This window comes from Panthera pardus, unplaced genomic scaffold (genome assembly GCF_024362965.1).
Source record: "Panthera pardus isolate Hobbes unplaced genomic scaffold, ASM2436296v1 HiC_scaffold_21, whole genome shotgun sequence".
NCBI classification, from domain to species: domain Eukaryota; kingdom Metazoa; phylum Chordata; class Mammalia; order Carnivora; family Felidae; genus Panthera; species Panthera pardus.
Window position 1 is genome coordinate 45,308,917 of NW_026526777.1, and position 19,925 is coordinate 45,328,841.

At 41.2% G+C, this 19,925-nt stretch overlaps 1 protein-coding gene across 1 annotated transcript in view; it reads left to right on the forward strand.

Moving 5' to 3' along the window:
• CUNH1orf21 (chromosome unknown C1orf21 homolog) overlaps window positions 1-19,925 on the forward strand; it is a 235,269-nt gene that overhangs the window by 186,089 nt on the left and 29,255 nt on the right. The window contains exons 4-5 of the mRNA XM_019427149.2: window positions 9,588-9,664; window positions 16,843-16,903. Coding sequence (XP_019282694.1) covers window positions 9,588-9,664; window positions 16,843-16,903 — 138 coding nt within the window. The remainder of the gene's footprint in view (window positions 1-9,587; window positions 9,665-16,842; window positions 16,904-19,925) is intronic.

Genomic DNA, 19,925 nt, shown 5'->3' on the forward strand with positions numbered 1-19,925 from the left:
TGGCTTGGGTCATGATCTCGCAGTTTGTGAGTTTGAGCCTTGCATCAGGCTATGTGCTGTCAGCGTATCCCTCTCTCTCTCTCTCAAAAATAAATAAACATTTAAAGAAAAAGAAGATGTAAGGACTGAGCAGAGGTCAGAGAGGAGAGAGGATGGATGCTACAGTGCTGCTTCGAAGCTGGAGGAGGGGACCACAAGCCAGCTAGTGCAGGTAACGTGTAGACGACAAGAAAGTCAAGGAAACAGATTCTCTCCTTAAGCCTCCAGATGGAAGGTAGCCGTGCAGCCTGCTGTTAGACTTCTGACCTCCAGAAGCGTAAGATAATAAATGCGTGTGGTTTTCAGCCCCTACATTCGTGTTAACTTGCTACGGCCACAATAGGAGAACAGCAGATTTTCTGGGCACTGACAAATTTGGAATTGAAGGGAGATGTGGGTGTGTCCAGCGAGTTCAGGAAGGCTGGAGTCTGATTTTTGGCTGGCTTCTACAGCACAGTGAGTGTGAGAAAAACAATCGTGCCTGGAAGAAAAACTGGATCATTTAACTTTTTGTTTTTAGCTTTGACATTTGCAGTCTCTTGACTTAGTGAGGAAAACCTGTCAAGATTTTGGTTCATCACGGGAAAAGTTCAGCAACTCTGCATAAATGGTGACTTTTTATGATGGATGATACATTTCTTTATTCTAATATTTTATTAACTTTGATCAAATATACTTCGATTTTTGTGGCTGTTTTTTTACCCACCAGAAACGTCTGTTATAAAGCGTGGTTATTTTATGCTAGACAGCTCTCTTAAATGCAATCTTTTAGGGACCACAGTCCATTGGTAGTTGAATTCCTAAAATGCTTGATCTTGTTGCTATGGATGACAATGAATACGATTGGCATCATATGTGTTTTGTTTGATGGCTGGAGAGATGTGAGAAATGGAAAAGTCAAGAAGTGTGTGGGGTTGGGTGTAGGTGCAGTTTTCTGGGGTATAAATCACAGATTGTGCCTCTCTTCCCTCTTACCTGTATCCAGGGAGCATTTAGCCTGATTTATTAACGCTTGTCCACTACATCAGCTTGTCAAGCACTTTCACCTTTGTTTTGCATTCTAACCTCTGAATGGCATTTTAGCCCAATTTAAACTTTCAGCACTGAAGTTTCTTCCATATTCCTATGAATCACACATAATTTAGTACAAATACATGACACAGTTGTACATCAGATTATTCAGAAAAGAAGACTGCTATGATTAATGTTAGGTAGTTCTGTGGTCAAGAAAACATACTTTTTTCTTTTTTTAGGTGAGCATTATGGTGGTCATTAGGACTATTCCTGAATATTCCAGTTCTAGCTCTTTTCAGACACATAGTAGGATTTTACTTTCTCCACTCTCTTGAATTTTCAAGTGGTTCTCTGATCCGCTCTGGCCACGTAAGTATGAGCACTTAACTGTTCTGCTCTGGTCTTCCCTCCCCTGCCATGCTGATTATGACAGCACGTGCTGACATGGGACCTCTGTGAGCCTGAATCCCTGAAGAGCGGGGACACACAGAGCCCTGCTGCTCGTCTGCACATATAGCATGTGCAAGACGTAAACTTGTATCTTATTGAACCACCAGTACTGGGGACTATTTCTTACCACGGTGTAATCTCCCCCATTCTAAGTGATATTCAGTGTCTCAGACAATAACTGAATGTGGTTCTGACAAGTTAATTATTTGGGTATGTATTAATACTTCTTTGGAAAACTCGGAGAGGGGCACCTGGATGGTTCACTCAGTTAAGTGTCCGACTCTTGATTTCGGCTCATGTCATGATCTCACGGTTGTGAGTTCAAGGCCCACATCAGGCCCTGCGCTGACAGCATGAAGCCTGCTTGGGATTCTCTGTCTCCCTCTCTGCTCCTCCCCTGCTCATGTTCTCTTTCTCTCTCAAAATAAATAAATAAGCTTAAAAAAAAAAAAAACTTGGAGATACCTCATCTTATTGCAAACATCCTCAGTTTCCAAGTCTCAGTGTAATTTGACAACATTATATATACCTTGTTACTTTTAATTACTGAAATACTGGCATAGTGACTTTAATGACTTTGTCTTAAATTTGTCAGTACACAACTTAATCTATTCTGAGCAACTTCTTACAACTGTTTACTTTTTAAAGTTACTTTAAATGTTTACAATCTATCTGGAGAAACAACAGTGCAAATTATATTAGGAGCCTTAAAACTGATTTGCCGCACTTGACATTTGCTCAGTGTAAAACGAGATACATGGCTGTATTTTAATTTATAGAAAAAGAATTTCCGTAAAGCTGATACTTTCCACGTCACTTCCATCACTACTAAAATTCTAACCAAATACCAATAATCTGAATAATCTCCTTGGACAGGTAATTATGGATGGAAGTGTTGAGTTCATGAAATTATGATAATGTAGATGGATCTAAGTCAACACTTGCATCTGGTGGCTGGGACCTTGCTATTTTTTAATATCCAAAAATTGTGGTAGAATGAATGTGGCTCAGCTAATCACCATCATTCAGAAGACAAAAGCTAAAATTCCTTAATTTTTTTTAACATTTATTCATTTTTGAGAGTGAGAGAGAGCATGAACGGGGGAGGGGTAGAAAGTTTGGGTGACACAGAATCCGAAGTAGGCTCCAGGCTCTGAGCTGTCAGCACAGAGCCTGATGTGGGGCTCGAACTCACGGACCACAAAATCATGACCTGAGCCAAAGTCGAACGCTTAACCGACTGAGCCACACAGGCACCCCCCCCCTTTATTTTTGAAAGATGCGGTATCCTATCCCATGTTAATACCACATGAGAAATCACATATAAGACATCAAATGAGGCCGTTTTGTTAGAGAGTACATCCTATGGGTTACTCCTTCAAAGTGGAATAATTACTTATTTTATAGCTGATGTCTTCCTATTTTAAAAATATGTGTACGCCCCCTCCCCCACACCCTGAATGTTTTCTAGTTCTCATGTACTTTCTAAAATGCAGGGATTCAGTTGTACACACACACAATCTGTATGTAGGGAGGACTCTTTGCAAAGTCACATTGAGTGAGTGCTTTTGTGTCTTTGCTCTGAGCACCTCCTTCACTAGCAATTCCAGGGGCTGTTTCTCCAACCCCCACTACTTGTCTCTAGGACTCCAGCTTCCTGCATCCATCTGGTCCCTGAGATTCCCTTATAAGACTGAACTTCCTACTGTTGGGCCCAGAAAAAGAAATTGAGGTTCCTCCCCACGCTTCCAACCCAGGAACAGCTCAGGGAGCCTCACAGGGTGACAGCTACCTAGATCCACTCAGACTCAAGGGACAACACAGGCCAACAAGTGATGGAAGAAAAGGAGTTCCATTTCTCACCAACAGGGAGGGTGCTTTCTGTCAGATGCCTAAACACATTGTGTGGCCGCCTTCAGAATTAAGGAGGGGTGGGGCGCCTGGCTGGCTCAGTCAGTGGAGCATGCGACTGGATCTCAGGGTTGTGAGTTTGGGCCCCGTGTTGGGTGTAGAGATTACATAAAAATAAAATCTTCAAAAAAAAAAAAAAAGAAGGGGAGGTTCGGGGAAATTTTTTAAAGAAGCTGTCAGTTTCTCTCAGGGTTCTGACTTTCCCTTTGGGAGATGCCACCCAGGGATTGGGGAAGCAGCATAAATACAGTTGGTTTGACTGTCTCCGGCCTCAGAGGAACTAAGAGAATGTTAAGTTTACTCTAGACACCGGCAAGTGTGTTCTGTTCATAAAGAAAGAAAATTACTCCAAGCAAAGGAGAAAGTTGTTTGATTTACTGTTTACATAAACCTGTCACTACCTGGCATTAGTTTGCAAATATTTTTGAGAAACGAATGCTTTTTTCCAACTTACAGAGCCCCTAAGTATAAAACAGTTAAAGGGGTTGCTGCTCTGGTGGGCCTCTCTACGGACCCCCAGAGTGGCTTTGCAGCATATTTAGCACAAAGGTATCTTTTCTCTAAAGCAGAAGTTCTCAAACTTTTTTTGAATTTAAGAGTCACCTAGGACTCTTCTTTAAAATGCACATTCTGGGGGCGCCTGGGTGGCTCAGTCGGTTGGGCGCCTGACTTCGGCTCAGGTCACGATCTCGCGGTCCGTGAGTTCGAGCCCCGCGTCAGGCTCTGGGCTGATGGCTCGGAGCCTGGAGCCTGCTCCCGATTCTGTGTCTCCCTCTCTCTCTGCCCCTCCCCCGTTCGTGCTCTGTCTCTCTCTGTCTCAAAAATAAATAAAATGTTAAAAAAATAAAAAAAATAAAAAAATAAAATGCACATTCTGGACCTCAATCCCAGAGACTCACACTCAGGAAGTCTTGGGTAGGGCCTGGGAATCTGTATTTTAACATGCATCTCAGATGATTCTGATACCAGCATGGATGGGTCATGAACCACTGCTCTGCAGACTGCTTTCTGGTGGCCTATTCAATGGCTTCATCTTAGCCCCACTTGGTCCCAGTTTATTTTAGGTACTTAGTTTACGAGTGTCATATACCAATAAAAGGGGCTTTTCTGCCAGGGAAAATGCTATCTTAGTTACCTCTTCCTCATCTCTCAAATTCTGCGTTCCTGTGTCTGGAGCACTCCAGATGTGGCACGACTCTCGGCTCTCTGGTGAGTCTGCTCTATCTGAGGCTCCCAATACCCTCGTCCTTCCAGCCCTTTCTGGTTTTCTCTGTTTGTTTGCTTTTCTTTTTCTTTTTCTTTGTTTAAGCAGACCTCTTTAAACCTCCCCTTCCCCAACCAACAAACCCTGAGGAGAGTTAAGTGATGTTTATCAGCAAATATAAAACTGACATCTTGGTGCAAACACAGCTAACTGATAAACACGTCAATGATCCTGTGTAGCAAGGTGCTGGATGTTCTGAGGGATACAAAGAACAAATCCAAATGAGTCATGTTTTTAAAAATAAATGAAGCCCACAATCAGACAGCACTTGACGGGCAATAATTGAAAAGACACTATCAAGTGTTGGTGGGGACATGGAGAAAGTGGAACCGTCTTGCACCCCAAGTGAGAAAGTCAAATGGTGCAGCCACTTTGGAAAACAGTTTGGTGATATCTTAAATAGTTAAATGTACCTCACCATATAATCGAGCTCTTCAGTGTTAGGAATCTGCCCAAGAGAAGTGACAAAGACTTACACATGAGTGTTCATAGAAGTATTATTCATAATATCCTCAAACTTGAAACAACCCAAATATCCGTCCAGTGGTGAATGCATATAATACGGTATATCCATACATTGGAATATCATTTAGCAGTTAAAAGAAATGAAATACTAAAAGATGCGACAATATAGGTAAACCTCAGAAACATTATAAGCGAAACATGCCAGACACCAAAGGCTATATATTATAAGGTTCCATGTACGTGAATCTATAAAAGGCATACTCAGACAGAAAGCAGATTTGTGGTTGCCTGAGGCTACAGAGGAGAGCAGAAAACAACTGCCAGTGGGTTTGAAGAAACTTTTTAGGATGACAGAACTGTTCTAAAACTGGATTGTGGTGGTAATTACACAGTTCAGTAAACTTACCAAAATCACTTAATCACACATTTATAATGGAATTTTATGGAATATAAATGTTACCACGATAAAGTGGTTAAATATTTTTTAAAACAAGGCATATAGCAAATTAAAGAATCAGTTGTTCTCTTCTCTGCAAAAGAAATAGAGAGATACAGGGGCGCCTGGGTGGCTCAGTCGGTTAAGCGTCCGACTTCGGCTCAGGTCATGATCTCTCAGTCCGTGAGTTCCAGCCCTGTGTCGGGCTCTGTGCTGACAGCTCAGAGCCTGGAGCCTGTTTCAGATTCTGTGTCTCCCTCTTTCTCTGACCCTCCCCCGTTCATGCTCTGTCTCTCTCTGTCTCAAAAATAAATAAACGTTAAAAAAAAAAAAAAAGAAAGAAATAGAGAGATACAAGTCAGAGTATGGCCTGCAGGCCTCGGGGTCCCTATAACATTCTCAGGATGTCCTCGAGGTCATTTTCCTCACAATGCTAAGAAGCATTTTGCCTTTTTTGCTGTGTTGACATTTGCACTGATGGTACAGAAGCGGCAGCGGGTGAAACTGCTGGTGTCTTACACCAGTCAAGGCGGTGGCACCAAACCTCGTCAGCAGTCATCGTATCCACCACCACCATGTGCTTCTAATGGAAGAACACGTTCCACTGTCACTTCAGAGTGTCCTTCATGAAGCAGTAAATTTATTTAATGATATTGTCTTGTGCCTTGGATGCATACCTTCTTAAAAATTTTTTTAATGTTTGTTTATTTTTGAGAGAGAGAGAGAGAGAGAGACAGAGTGCAAGTGGGGGAGGGCCAGAGAGAGAGGGAGACACAGAATCCGAAGCAGGCTCCAGGCTCCGAGCTGTCAGCACAGAGCCCGATGCGGGGCTCGAACTCACAAATCGTGAGATCGTGACCTGAGCCGAAGTCGGACGCTTACCCGACTGAGCCACCCAGGCACACCTGTGCACAGCTTTGTAATAGTCTATGCGATGAAATGGGAGATAGGCACACATAAAACATTTTTTCTGCGCACCCAGGTAGGGCGGTTATCCCAAGGAAAAGTACTTCTGCAGTTGATTGAGTTGCAGGCTGAACTAGCAATTGTTTTTATGGAACACTGTCTCTACTTTAGAAAAAAAAATGTGTGGCAGATAAATTATGGATATTCAGACTTGGGTATTTGGCAAACATCGTCTCAAGAATGAATGAAGAGAACTTGTCACTTCAAAGACAACAATTGGCAGTATGTGTTGCCAGTCATAAAATTCAAATGTTAAGCCAAAATTAGAATTTTGGAAAACTTTATACCACCACAAGCTTCCGTCAGGATCTCCTGACAGATTTCTGTCAGGATTCTGACAGCTTCTGTCAAGATTTTCCTGATGAGATCGATGGTGATTTTAACAAATGTGATTTCTTTTTTCATCTTGTATAATGAAATGTGTCAAAATCTGGAGAATATGGGCAAAGGGTGCTTGATACTAAAACGGTTTGAGAACTGCCGGCCTAGTGGCCGATAGCGTGGACGCGGAGGACCCTTCTTGGGTTGAAATCCCAACGCTATCACTTATTTCTTGTGTGGTCTCAGGTAAGTGCTTCATCTCTCAATGCCTCAGCTTTCTCATCTATAAAATGGGAATAAAAACGGTACCTATTGGGGCGCGTGGGTGACTCAGTTGGTCAAGCGTCTGATTCTTGGTTTCTGCTAGGTTCATGATCTCATGGTTTCGTGAGTCCGAGCCCCATGTCGGGCTCTGTGCTGCCAGCATGGAGCCTGCTTGGGACTCTCTCTCTCTCCCTCTCTCTCTGCCCTTCCCCCACTCATGGTGTCTCTGTCCCTATCACAGTAAATCAATAAACTTTAAAATAAGAAGAAGAAGAAAGTAAAAATAAAACCGGTAGCTATCTCAGAAATGTGGACATAAAAATGAGTTAATATATGTAAATAATTGTGAATATTAAAATGAGTTCATATACGGAAATCACTTAGTATAGTGCCTGACTTAGAGTACGTGGTCATTGGGTCGTTGTTACGATCTTGGTGAGTGGTGATTTGTAAAAGCTAATGCATTTTACGTGTGCAATCCATAGAAATGTGTGTGTAATTATGTACACGTTCTTTTTCCTTTTGCGTAACTGGGAAATCTGAAGCTGAGATTCCTCCCCGAGCCTCTGCCTCGGTTTTGGTCCTCCCGCTTCCTGGCAGTGTGCACCTGTGCGTGGTGTCCGGGGGGCTGGCCCGTCCCGTCCGCCCAGCCTCTGTTGCTTGGGGTTTCCTTCTTCTCCTAGCAACCACACAGTGTGGTTTTAAGGAAGATGTGGTGACTCAGTGCCATTATGAAGGGTACGGTTTAATAGATTGAGTATAAACAGAATACAGTTGTGTACGGTTTCTAGTCTTAGTATTAGAAGCCGCGTTCCTGCCTCAGCAGTGTTCAAAATGACATCATTTTAGCTCAGCGTTTGGGAACTTATGTGAGTAGAGAAAAAGTGGAAGGCCCCGTCATATGTCTATTTTCAGTGCTTAATCCAAGCTGACAGGAAGTTTAAGGGGAAAAAGATGACTAACTTGGAACCTACCTCTGCAGTCCTCCCAGAGGGACGACGTGTGAGCTATTTTTCTCTCTCACTGTTAAAAAGACGTTCATCACATGCTGACCTTGCTCACTTGTGCAACCAGTAATGTGACTCGCAGCTCCCGTCAAGTGCTGGGCCTCGCCCTCCCGGAGCCGGTGCCCTGCTTTGTAAACACGAAGGTACTTCGTCTGTTGTTCCCTGACTGTGTCAGCAGAAGGAACAGTTACATATTTTATACCCATTAAAAGGTGGTGAAAACACTCCAAAGTTTAGTGCGAGGTAAACAAGGTAGGATAGACTGCCAGAGAATCGTAATGGTTGTTTCTTTTCCTAGAAGATCACAGACAAAATTACCCTCTGTTGTGGAGTACCGATGTTACACAGATACGCTCACGTTTGATGGTGAAGAGCCCAAAACCCACAGTGTGTAAATCACTGGAGGTTCACGGATTTAAGTGGCTTCTGCTATCCTGAGAGAAAGATGAACTCTTGAAACAAGAGTTCATTTGGGGGCCATCTGTTTTATCTGTCATCCCACATCCCTCTGCATCTGGGAAGAACAGCGGGCCAGCCCGTGCGAGTCTTTATTCCTTGCCCCAGCCTAGGCTTTGAATTATTGCCGCACATCAAGATCCTTGCACGCACACCGGCCCTTGTTAAATAGGTTGAGAACAGCCCTGACTTTCATTTCGGGGGTGTGTTTTGGGAGCCAGTTATAACGCCTCCTGAATATTTTGTAAAGGTAATGTTGTATAAATACAAAGCAGTGCCATTATTGAGATGGTCTAAATACAGAGCAGTACCACAACTGAGGCAGTGTGCTTACGGATATACTTGCATTTTAAGATTGAGAGTGTTTCTTTCCCACGTGGCTAGTATACTGGGAATAGGAAATCAGATCAGACTAAAAGCCAAAGAGGTGCTTCTCGAATATAGGTTGGTAGTGAATTTTATTAATTCAATTGAATTCAATCTCACAATATTTGTTATGGGTGGAATAGATTTAGTTATTTTTAATCATGTTCTTCTCTCTGTCACTGCTAGGGCCTTGTGCAAACTTCATGTCTCAATAACTACAGATGTCTTTTATAAATAGAATGCACTGAAGTTAGTTGACCTGGGCATGTGAACAGTGTCTGTGATTATACTACGGCAGCTCTTTGACACTAGAATCTTCTGTTCTTTGAGTCTCTTCCTATTTTTAGTAGCTCCTAAAAACACCTAAAAATCACATATGAGTTGCACATAATTTTCAAAAATAGTTAATGGCTGTTTTTAAAACTCCCGCCTCTTTTCACGACAGTGTTCCAAAATCTTTGGCGGTTTCACCTTACAGTGTGATATCTTTGCAAGGATTTTTGTCCTTGTGAAGTAACCAGCTGTGAAGGGTCTCAAGCAAAACTAACATTTCTGTGATGACAGTTTATGCTGCTGTTTAATTGTCGATTCTCATCTTGTCTTCTATGTGTCTGTTTGTGTTTTTCAGGAAAAAAGTGCCAGTTCAAATGTACGACTTAAAACTAATAAAGAGATTCCAGGATTAGTTCATCAACCCAGAGCAAAGTAAGTTCTAGTTCCTTTTTTCCTTATACTGTTTTTAAAGCTAATAATATTTTCAGAGTGAGCTCAGTTTTGCCTGCCAGATAATCAAGATGTATTATAAAGCTTCAGTGATTGAGACACTGTGATTTGGTCTAATGGAACAGAGCAGAGAGTGCCAAAAAAGACCCACAATAACTGACAGAACAGACATGTCAAATCAGTTAGAAGAAAATAAAAGGAAATATCTTTATGACTATGGGGTAGGGAAGAATTTTGAAAAAGTCACAAAAGATGCAGATCTTTGAAGAAAAATGATTAATATGACTGCATTAAAATTAAGAACTTCTTTTTATCAAAATTTGCTGTAGGAGAGTAGAAGGAAGTGATGGAATATATTTACCATGCATATAATTGATAACGGTTGGGTTTCCAGAATATGTAAAGTAACTCTATAAATCAATAAGTAAAAAACAGAGAGCTCATAGAAAAAGAAGCTAAAGATATGAACAACCATTTTACTGAAGAGGAAACACGAATAGCTAACGTCTAGGAAGAAATACCATTTCACACCACAAGATTGGCAAAAAATTTAGAAGTCTGACAATACAAATGGTTGACCAGGATGTTGAACAACAGGCCTCTTTACCCTAGTGGAAGTATAAACTGGTACAATTACTTTGGAAAAGTGTGTAGTTTCTAAGAAAATTGTACCTGGGCATACCTTGCCCACCAGCGATTCCCCCTCTCAGGTATATACCCTAGAAAAACTTGTACATGGGTGCTGGAAGACCTAGTTGACCTGGAAAATTCTACATATCAGTGAAAATGAATGACTTAGAGCTGCACCTGTCAAGATGGAAGAAGGTCATGAATGTAAGGTTGCACGAGAAGGGAAGTAAGTGGTAGTCCCTGCCTGCTATAGTTTCATTTGCATAAAGTTCAAAAACAAGCCGAATGAGTCAACCTATTATATATGTCTGTGATAAAACAGTAAAGACAAGCAAGGAAATGAAAAGGCATTAAACTTGGAAGCGTGGTTCTTTCTCACTGGATGGAAGACAATGGGACCAGGGGTTCTGTTTCTTAATCTGAGTGGTGATGATATGGGTGTTCCTTTAACTATTGTTATGTAAAACTGTACAAATAACATATGTTTTCTATGTGTTATGAATTGCACAATTAAAAAGTTAAAGAGAATAATGGGTATTTTTCTAGAATTGTTCTAGAACCGAATCTACCTTGGCGATAAAATGCACTTTGTGTGACACTCAAGCTATCTCTCCTTTCCTTCAAAGAGGCTCCATTTTCCCAGAGCTACAAATCTGTTTTGTGGTGTTCCATCTAAATATGAACAAATTCCCTGAGGGTGCTGATCACACTGGTGGCACAGTCACCCCCACCCTAAAATAAATTCATGTATGTAATAGTAGTTCCATAAATCCGTGCCATAAGCAGAAGAAGTTGTGTTATGTCTGATTCTTCCCAGGAAATCGAGACAAAAATAACCTAGTTCATAATCACTTTACCCTGGCTCGGTGTCTGTGGAGGTGCTGCAGGTGGTTAGGCCTCTTCAGGGGGTGGTGATGAGCTCAAGGATTTAATTTTTTTACTTTCAAAGAAAACTGGACATTTTAAAATCCACTTATCATCTATAATGTCAGTGGAATAGTAAAGCCAATTTTTGAACCGTTGGGTACACATTATGTCATAATCACAACCTTCCTGTCCACTTCACTGATAATCACTTTTATCAACACTAATTGTATCTGCCTTGGAGAGACAGCAGATATCTCATGATACAACCAAGTCATGTTTTCATCCAAGCCATTCAATATATGCTATTTTTAAATGTTTCTCATATCTCTGAGTTCTAAGAAGAGACTATAAGAAGGAGAATTTCTTTTTCCCTTTAGTGTGAATACTTATTTAATTTAGACATACTGAAGCAGCCTCCTTTGCAAACTGATATGTGCTGAAGCTTTCAGAGAAATTGACTAAATTGGCTTGTGTGTTTACATTAAAATTAGGAAGAAAATCCTCTGTTATTCGTGTGTGTGTGTGTGTGTGTGTGTGTGTGTGTGCGCGTTTTAAACTATGAGTCAGAACCTGGGTTACTGGAATTCAACTACGAAATCTTTCTGGAAGGCCACAAGAAGTTTTACTTTTCCTCCTTGCTGACACAGGTGATTAAGAAACTATTATTTATTATGCAGTGTATACATAAGATAATGAGTTTCTTTTCCCCGGAAGTGGAAGGACAACCCCATACCTGATAACAGGAGATTTATTAATAATAAAGATAGATGGTCTTCACATCTTCATCTGAGGTGCTATGCAGAGCACATTCTTCCTGACTTTGGGATCTCATGAGAATGACCTAATGTCATCAGGCTTCAGTTTTCTCAGAGAAAAATAGAGGAGAATCATCGTCTCTTACAGGGCTAGAGATATTTATAAATGAAATAATGTATGACCCAGTGCCAATCACAGTATCTGATGCTGGTTAAGAATGCCTTAACAGTTAGAAACAACCCAAATGCCCTTTGGGGCGCCTGAGTGGCTCAGTCGGTTGAGCTTCCAGCTCTCGGTTTCAACTCAGGTCATGACCTCAACGGTTTGTGAGTCCTGCATTGGGCTCTGCGCTGAGAGTGCAGAGCATGCTTGGGATTCTCTCATTCCCTCTCTCTCTCTCTGCCCCTCCCCCCATCAATAAAATAAACTTTATTTCAAAAAAAAAAGAAAAGAAAAGAAATAACCCAAATGCCCTTTTACAGGAAATTGGGTAAATGAACCCCACTGCCTTCACACAGTGAAATATTAGTTAAAACTCACAACACTAGATGGGACCGAGGAATATAATAATAGGAGAAAAGAGTAAATCCTGAAAGATTACAGAAAGCATGATGCACTCTTTGTAAAGTTAAAAACAACTAAATAAATCATCTGCTTTTTAGAGCACATGTAGAGGCAGTAAAGCTATACAAAGGGGAAAGTAAGGGGATGTTGGTTCCCTTAAATTGAGGAAACACACATGGGTAGGAAGTAAATTAGCTCTAGGTTGTTGTTAAGGTCCTCGCATTCATTTTTTACTTTGGCTTCATGAGTGCATATTATACTATTTAAAAAAAAACTATATTTGACTAAATAAAAGTAGCTGTGCGTGACTATAAGCAAGGGTGTGTCATAATGTGAGGATTAGGATTAAGCCACTTTCCTGAGATCCAGTTGAGCAATGATGATGATGATTTTGAAGAAATAACTATTCAGGCCAAGATTTGCCAGGAACCCACTGAGTAATTGCATTTCATTTTTGCAGGTGAAGTATTAGGGAGTTAGGACCTTGTCTTCTGATACTTTTGTGGCTTGGGCTTTTATTATTGGAAACTTTTTTTTAAGTCCCTAAAAATGAAAGCCATATATCTTTCAGCTCAAACCCTCATCTTGCCCACCCTCTTCATTCCTTTGATTACTTGTCTTTAAGATTCCATACTGTTATCATCCCTAGTCTCATGAAACTGAGAAATCACAGACAGAAGAGTCTTTGACGATTCAAGGTTAACTCACAAGAGCTCTGCCAGCACCAACTGGGGGCACGGGAAGTGCTCCAGGAAAACGTTGTGCTTTCCGCGACTGAGTCTATTAGAAAGAAATAGGAATTACTGAAATTGTTAAGTTTGATTAGTTAAATCAAGTACCAGCATACAGACTTTTCTAAAAGACTTTTAGATCTAATTAATCTTGGCATCAAATACTCACTTTGTAAGTGGATACATAAACAGTCTAATTATCCCTTTCTAATACCTTGAGGAAAGACAGGCCATGTGCTTTTTTCTCCCGCACCATTCACAGCCACCAAATTGTGCAGCAGAAAGGGCTTAAGAATCCAGTTATTACTTAAGGACTGGTTCTCACAGCGCAGTTTGAAGGTAAAAACTAATATTAATGCCATTGTGTTGATAGAGTTTCCACGTGAAAAGAGAGCATCCATGTTTATCCCGGCAGGAGACCGCTGAGACGGATCATTTATTTCATCAGAGTGAAAATGCCATCTCTGTCCCTGTTGAAGGGATTTCAGGGCTTGCCTGTGAAACGAACCCACAGAGAACAGCAGAGTAAACCTCGCTCTCTCAGGTCACACCGTACTTAAGGTGATGTACACACAGCAAGGACCTCTTAGTGCCATTGGCTCCAAGCGGCCGTGTCTGCCACACTCCCAGGGATGGCGGAGTTTATCTGAAAGAGCTCATTTGGTGCATCGGGGTCTGATAATAAATAAGTCACCTTTCCATTCATCTTTCTGGCTAACACAGCCCACATACTATATTTCAAGGTGGCAAGAAGTCAGTCCATCTGCTGGGAGACACTTCTTGGTAGGTTTTGAAATGAGACGGAGGCAGGCCGGGATATTCTCGCTCTTAGACAAAGAGAAAGCAGGCAACATTCCTGTATCAGTGGGGTGTGATGGTAGAGATGCACCGACGGAAGGCCAGCTGCCTGTGTTTGGGTAGAATTGTTTCAAGGCACACCTGAAAATGAAAATGGTGTTTTACTTCTCAACCATTATACCCTCTACCCCAGAGTAAGGTTACTGTTTGGTTCAGGATTCAGGTAGGGTTGAAAACACCCTGTCTTGACTAATTCATTCTGGGTTGAGTAGCTTTTGTTCAGTTTGCTTTAATCAAGGAATGCCTTTTCTTTTTTTAATGGTTAGAAAGTAGGTAAACTACACAAACCACTAAGGTTTTTGTGCTTGCTTACTATCCATGCATCTTGAGGTCCTCACTGTTACCTTTGGCATCAAGCTCCTATTATGGGCCCTGATCTCTGCATTCCTGATCCCAGGGATCTTGTCAGTCTAATATGTATATGTCTGAGTACTAACTAAGCACCCCTGTTTTCATGTTTTGATACTTCAATAAAGGAGTTAATGGAAGTTAGTAACAGTCATACAACGTTAGTGCCGGAAGGGACTACACTTCACCATGCTAACAAACTGAACTGCCTCGTGAGGGGTCACGAATCACATGAATTGAAATAGGGACCACTCAGTCAATTGATTAAATATTTCCCTTCCATTATACACAAAGCAATATATGTAAAAAACTCTAACCTAAAAGTTTCCACAATGGACATCTGATCCTAAAAATGCCATTTTTATGAGGTCTCTTGGAATCTCCCAGGGAAACTAATGTGTGTGTGTGTGTGGTCATCCATATTAAGATATATGTGTGTATATGCGTGCATATGTGTATGCGGTTATCTATTAAGATGTATCTATGTCTATATGTCTACATGCCTTTCTATCTGGGACCCAGAGCTGTCCAGCAACCTCATCTGCTGAAAGTTTGGCCAGGAACAGGGAGGATGCCCAGAACATGTCTGAGCAGCCACATTGACTGCCAGAATATGCCTGTTCGCCACTCACAGGAAGCCCCCTAGGCTCTCCCTCAGATCCTGTTTGCACTAACGTTGGACACAACTCTAATGGATTTGGGTGTGCTAAGCATGGGGCAGAAGCGGCTGCTGGGAAGAAAACTGAAAGAGAACCAATACCTTCTTTGACCAGAAGAAATGAGAGCGGTTCAAAGCAGGCAGAGAACAAAAGCCTATAGTTTAAGGCCACTTTGCTTAAGGAGAGCCAGCTCTCCCCATCTCAAGAGGCTCCAGGGAGTGTTCCCGTATCACAGAGAGAGATTGTGGTTTAAGGCCTTGGGAGTGGCTGCTAGTCATTAAGTGAAAGTCAAGTAATGTTTGTGATAGATCCTCTATTAAAGTTTAGAAGGTGTGCATTCAAAATGGCTCAAATGAAAAATGTTTTGGCACTTAAAGAAGTAAAACCACAGGGAATCTGGGAAAACTCAGGTAGGCAAAATGGCTTCTCCACCCTTCTCCGCCAGAGAAGGAAAGGAGGCTGTTTAATATATTCTCATGCTCCCAGATTCTGGCCTGCCTTTCTAGCCTGCAACAAGAGAAGGCCTGTTTCTGAAACAGGACATATACCTCACTTGAATTATCAAGGACGGGAAAAATGACATGATATAGAAGTGAAAGTGGATTGCTGGTATAAGATAGTTTGTCATTTTCCTCTTGTATCAGAGCTGATGTCCTCGTGCCCCCAGATTTTAAATCTTGCTTTTACACACAGGGGAAAACCTCCTTCAAGCCCCATTATCTGTCATTGGAGGCCTGAAGGGTGTGGGGTCCCTTGTGCCATTCTCTGCGGCCCCTAAAGGAGGAGGCATAGTGCTAAGGGGTATGTCAGGTGGGCTGTCCCCTACACCGAGACTTGAAGGGAAGGAGCTATTCCAGAGCCACCCCTCCCCCCACCCCCAGCCACTGCAACAAGTAAGCACTAACAGTGAAAGAAGCGCGTTGTGTGATGTGTCTCTTAGCCCAGAATCCTGAACCTCCTTGGACCACCTACACCTATTTCCTGTCATTAAGACCATGTTGCCTCCAAGACGTTTTCCTCCCCACGCACTTCCCATCTGTGATTCTTCTCTGTTCTCCTTACCTTCTTCTGTTTTGTCTCCCCCCGCCCCAAACTGTGTCCATCTGACTAAGTAGGCTGTTAAATAGCATTAGACAAGCAAGCACACAGGGCAAGCGCTACTCAGATATGCTTCCTGACGCACTCCCACATCCCAGTGGAATTGCACTTCCCAAAAGGTGCATTGGCCGTCACCACTGCACAAAGCGTTCAGGGACAATGTCAAGTTCTTTGCCTGTTTGCCGCCAGCCCAACACCTCTATGCTCAGCTGGATACCATGCTAAATACCAGTCTTTATAAAATACACATTTCACCATAACAACTTGGATATATTTTCTTTTTCCAGTTACACACAGTGTGAAATATGCCATGTACTGCTTGGCTACGCCTTTTTTTTTTTTAACAAATGTGTATCTGAAGAAATCATTTGGCACACACCTCCCAGTAACATCACTATAAATAACATGTACGTTGAAAAGAAATTGTATTCCTTAAATCATAGGAACTTGTAGACTTTTATGCAACACATTTAGAGGATTACTGTAATGGCATTTATCCTTAATATGACTTCAGACTATCTCAGTGGAAAAGTCGGCAATAAATAAATGTCTGCCTCAAAGTCTAGGGACTCAGCGTTTTTCATTCGAGGAAGCTGGGTTTAAGAAAACATTGAAATACACACTTAACTACTCTCTGGTTTTTTTTTAGCATGCACATCTCTGAAAGCCAACAAGAATTCTTCAGAATGCTGGATGAAAAAATTGAAAAGGTAAGAAGTAAAAATAAATTCCTTGTTTCAAGGGAAATATGCTAACTGCCTCATGAGTTAAGGTAATAATGTTCTGGTTTCTGTGTTGCAAAGCTGTTCCTGTAAGATTATGGGTAGAGAGTTAAAACAAAAGAAGCCCCCTCCCCCTGCCACACACACAAAATGTGACTGTGAGAATGTTTAGCGTATACCAGAGCATCCAAGATTCTCGGCTTGTTGATCATTAATTAATTAAAGTGTGTAGGGCCAGATAGGGTCTAGCAGTGCTAGTAAGAGCCTTTGCCTAGAGACAGAACATTGCTCTCACTGCACATTGTCTGCATGTGATGCCTTGCTCTTGCTTCAGACTGCAGGCAAGAAGGTTCTTAGTACCTGCCAGAACTTATGGAATGTCTGCTGTATACCTGACACTGCTCTGAGTTCTCCTACAAACATCGCAAACCTGTTACAGTCAATACCAACCTCAGGAACATGGCTCTGAGACACGTTTTATCTTCCTTTTACAGACAAGGAAACTAAGGCTCATAATATTTGAATAACTTACCAAGGTTTGCAAGGCTGGTAGTGGTCCAGTTGGAATTTCAGCCCACATCTGCCTCACTCCAAAGCCGAGACTCCCAAGTTGCTTCTCTAGGAGTGTGTGCGTTTTACAATGACAAGAAGATCTGTGTGGAAAATTGAACCCATACTTAGGATCTCAGAGTGCCATATGCTAATCAACTGAATGAAGTATGGAAGATGGTAACAATTAAAGGCTTACTTGCAGACTTGCAGAATTTAAATGCATCACCGCAGGGGGTGAATTTAAATACTGAAGTTATAAATCTGAGTATTGTCATTTGAAAACCTTGTTCTGAAGAAGAGTACAATCCTAAATTCAGAACATAGCACAACTGTGGTTAAGGCGTCATGGGCCAGTTTTGCCTTTGAATTTTTTCCATGTTTATTTTTATTTTTTACATTTTGTGGCCCTTTTATCTGAGCATGTGTTCACAAATTCCTAAGTTATGATACATATCACTCAATGGAAAATAATGAAGAAGGGCTTAAATTCACCAGTATTTCAGCAGCAGACCCCATTCTGAAATGGACCTCCTTAAAGAATAATTGTATAATCTTCTAATGCACCATTACAAGACCAGCAGATGTTACCAATGTGAAAGGTAGAGATGGGTGGTGAATTAAAATGGTACTTTAATGCATAGTATCACTTGGCTATACATAAATACTGATTTGCATGTAATTTTTTTTCATTATTAGTGAAATCCTGGTTCACATATGACTTTTTAGATTGAAAACTTCATCTGGGAATAATTACCAAGTTTCATGTATTGGTTCAAAACCTGTTCAAGGTGTCAATAGCATTTGTTTTAATAAAGAAAAGCATAAAATAAATATTTCATTCCCACTGTAATGGTGAAGATCTTTTCTTTCTCAGTTTATTTGGATTTTTTTCCTCCACTAGCTTTTTGGCAATAAAAAGATCTTAGTAGTCAGAGTTAGTCTGTAAAAACCAAAACCTGAATAGTAAGTTATCTTTTTAAACAAAATTTACCAACCCTGACAAGGCATTTAAGATGACCTAATCCCTTTCTGGTGTGTTTCCATAATAGAAATTCTACCTCCTTGCACTCACAACTGGAATTCATTGTTTCCATCTGAAATCCGACTTCCCTTTTTCCCTTTGCATCCAGGGTAATGACGTGTCTAACACAACAAAAGCAAAGTGCATAACTTGATCATTTGTTGGATAGAACCGTCCCTGGACAAAGGAACATTTGTAGACTCAACATAAACAGTATTCTCCCTATAAAATACATTTATATCTGAAGAAGAGCTTTTATATAACCTGTGACATGCACCCAGTTCTAGATGTCTAGTGGAATTTTCTGTCTGCTCTGAACCAAGCTTTCCTGTTTCTTCCCTCTTATCTAAAATCCACCCTTCTGAATATTGTGAACATGCTGTTCCGTGTACTATTTGACCATTGAGCCTCCAAAGTTAAAATGTTCCTCCTTAATATATGCATTTGGCTTAATACAATCCTCACCATATTTTATATAGCCCAAATTGGAAGTTGGGTTCTTACAAATTATTCTCCTGACTTTTCACCATTGCTAGATATTTCTTTGGTACAAGTTAGCATGGGGACAACTAACTATACATGCAACTCAGATCTGTTCTGTAGGTTTCCTAGGGCTGATTTAAAAAAACAAAAAAACTCAGAGCTTCATGCTGAAAATTGGAGTCATTCTAAGAGAGCTTGAGTTTTGAGATTTAATCTCTCTCAAAATGTCCAGAAATTGCTTTTTCTTTCTTAAACTGATAAGAAGTAAAATGGACTGAATGTGGGGAGATTTAAACCTGCTCTTCCTTGATTCTTCTTTTGTATTTATTGAATGTCTGCAGGATGTGGTTTCAATTTACCCTTCAACTCTTGACACCAGAAGAAATCTCTGCTCTCTCAAGATAGATGTAAAAGTACCATTAGAATAAAAAAAACTAGGGACGCGTCTGGGTGGCCCAGTTGGTTGAGCCTCCAACTTAAGCTCCGGGCATAATCTTGTGGTTCATGAGTTCGAGCCCCACATCGGTCTCCGCTCTGATGGTACGGAGCCTGCTTGGGATTCTCGCTGTCTCCTTTCTCTCTGCCCCTTCCCCGCTCATGTCTTCTCTCTCTCTTAAGATGAATAAATAAACTTTAAAAAAATAAACTAGGACTATTAGGTGGTATAATATTTCTAGTGAAACTTAAATTTGGACTGCTCTCATTCAGAGGTGATCATGGTGCCGAGGTGCAGTTTACCTTTGCACCGCAGCTGGACCAGCATTTTCTAAGTAGTGGTGGCAAAGAAAAGAAGGTTGCAAAAATACATTTAAAAAAGCTAACTTGGGACACCTGGGTGGCTCAGTCGGTTAAGCATCCAACTTGAGCTTAGGTCGTGATCTCATCGTGCCTTGAGTTCAAGCTGAACCCACATCGGACTCTCTGCCATCAGCACACAATTGTCACTATGAGCCA